Source organism: Antrostomus carolinensis, unplaced genomic scaffold, assembly GCF_000700745.2.
Source record: "Antrostomus carolinensis isolate BGI_N321 unplaced genomic scaffold, ASM70074v2 scaffold38031, whole genome shotgun sequence".
In the NCBI taxonomy this organism is placed as follows: domain Eukaryota; kingdom Metazoa; phylum Chordata; class Aves; order Caprimulgiformes; family Caprimulgidae; genus Antrostomus; species Antrostomus carolinensis.
In genome coordinates this window covers 1-223 of record NW_010292643.1, presented here as the reverse complement: position 1 = coordinate 223, position 223 = coordinate 1, and the positions used below count along the sequence as shown (strand labels likewise).

Here is a 223-nt window from a genome sequence, read left to right as displayed (position 1 = left end):
CCCCCCTGCCCTGCCCGCCGTGCCGCTCCCCAGGCTCCCCGTCACCCTTCCCCTCACCTGGTGTCCTCCTTGAACCACTGAAACTCCGCCACGGGGACGGCCGAGGCCTCGCACTGCAGGATGCCCTTCTGGCCCACCGAGGCGCCCGTGTTCTTGGCGTTCGAGATGTACGGCGGGTCTGCGGAGACGACAGGCCGCGTCACACCGTGCCTCGTGTGCCCTC

General features: G+C 70.4%; 1 protein-coding gene across 1 annotated transcript in view; it reads right to left on the bottom strand.

Annotated features, from left to right (window-relative positions):
- LOC114819031 (opioid-binding protein/cell adhesion molecule homolog) overlaps positions 1 to 178 on the bottom strand; it is a gene marked incomplete at both ends in the record, with an annotated part of 667 nt that extends 489 nt beyond the window's left edge. The window contains 1 exon segment of the mRNA XM_029087238.1: positions 58 to 178. Coding sequence (XP_028943071.1) covers positions 58 to 178 — 121 coding nt within the window.
- Between the last annotated feature and the right edge of the window lie 45 nt (positions 179 to 223).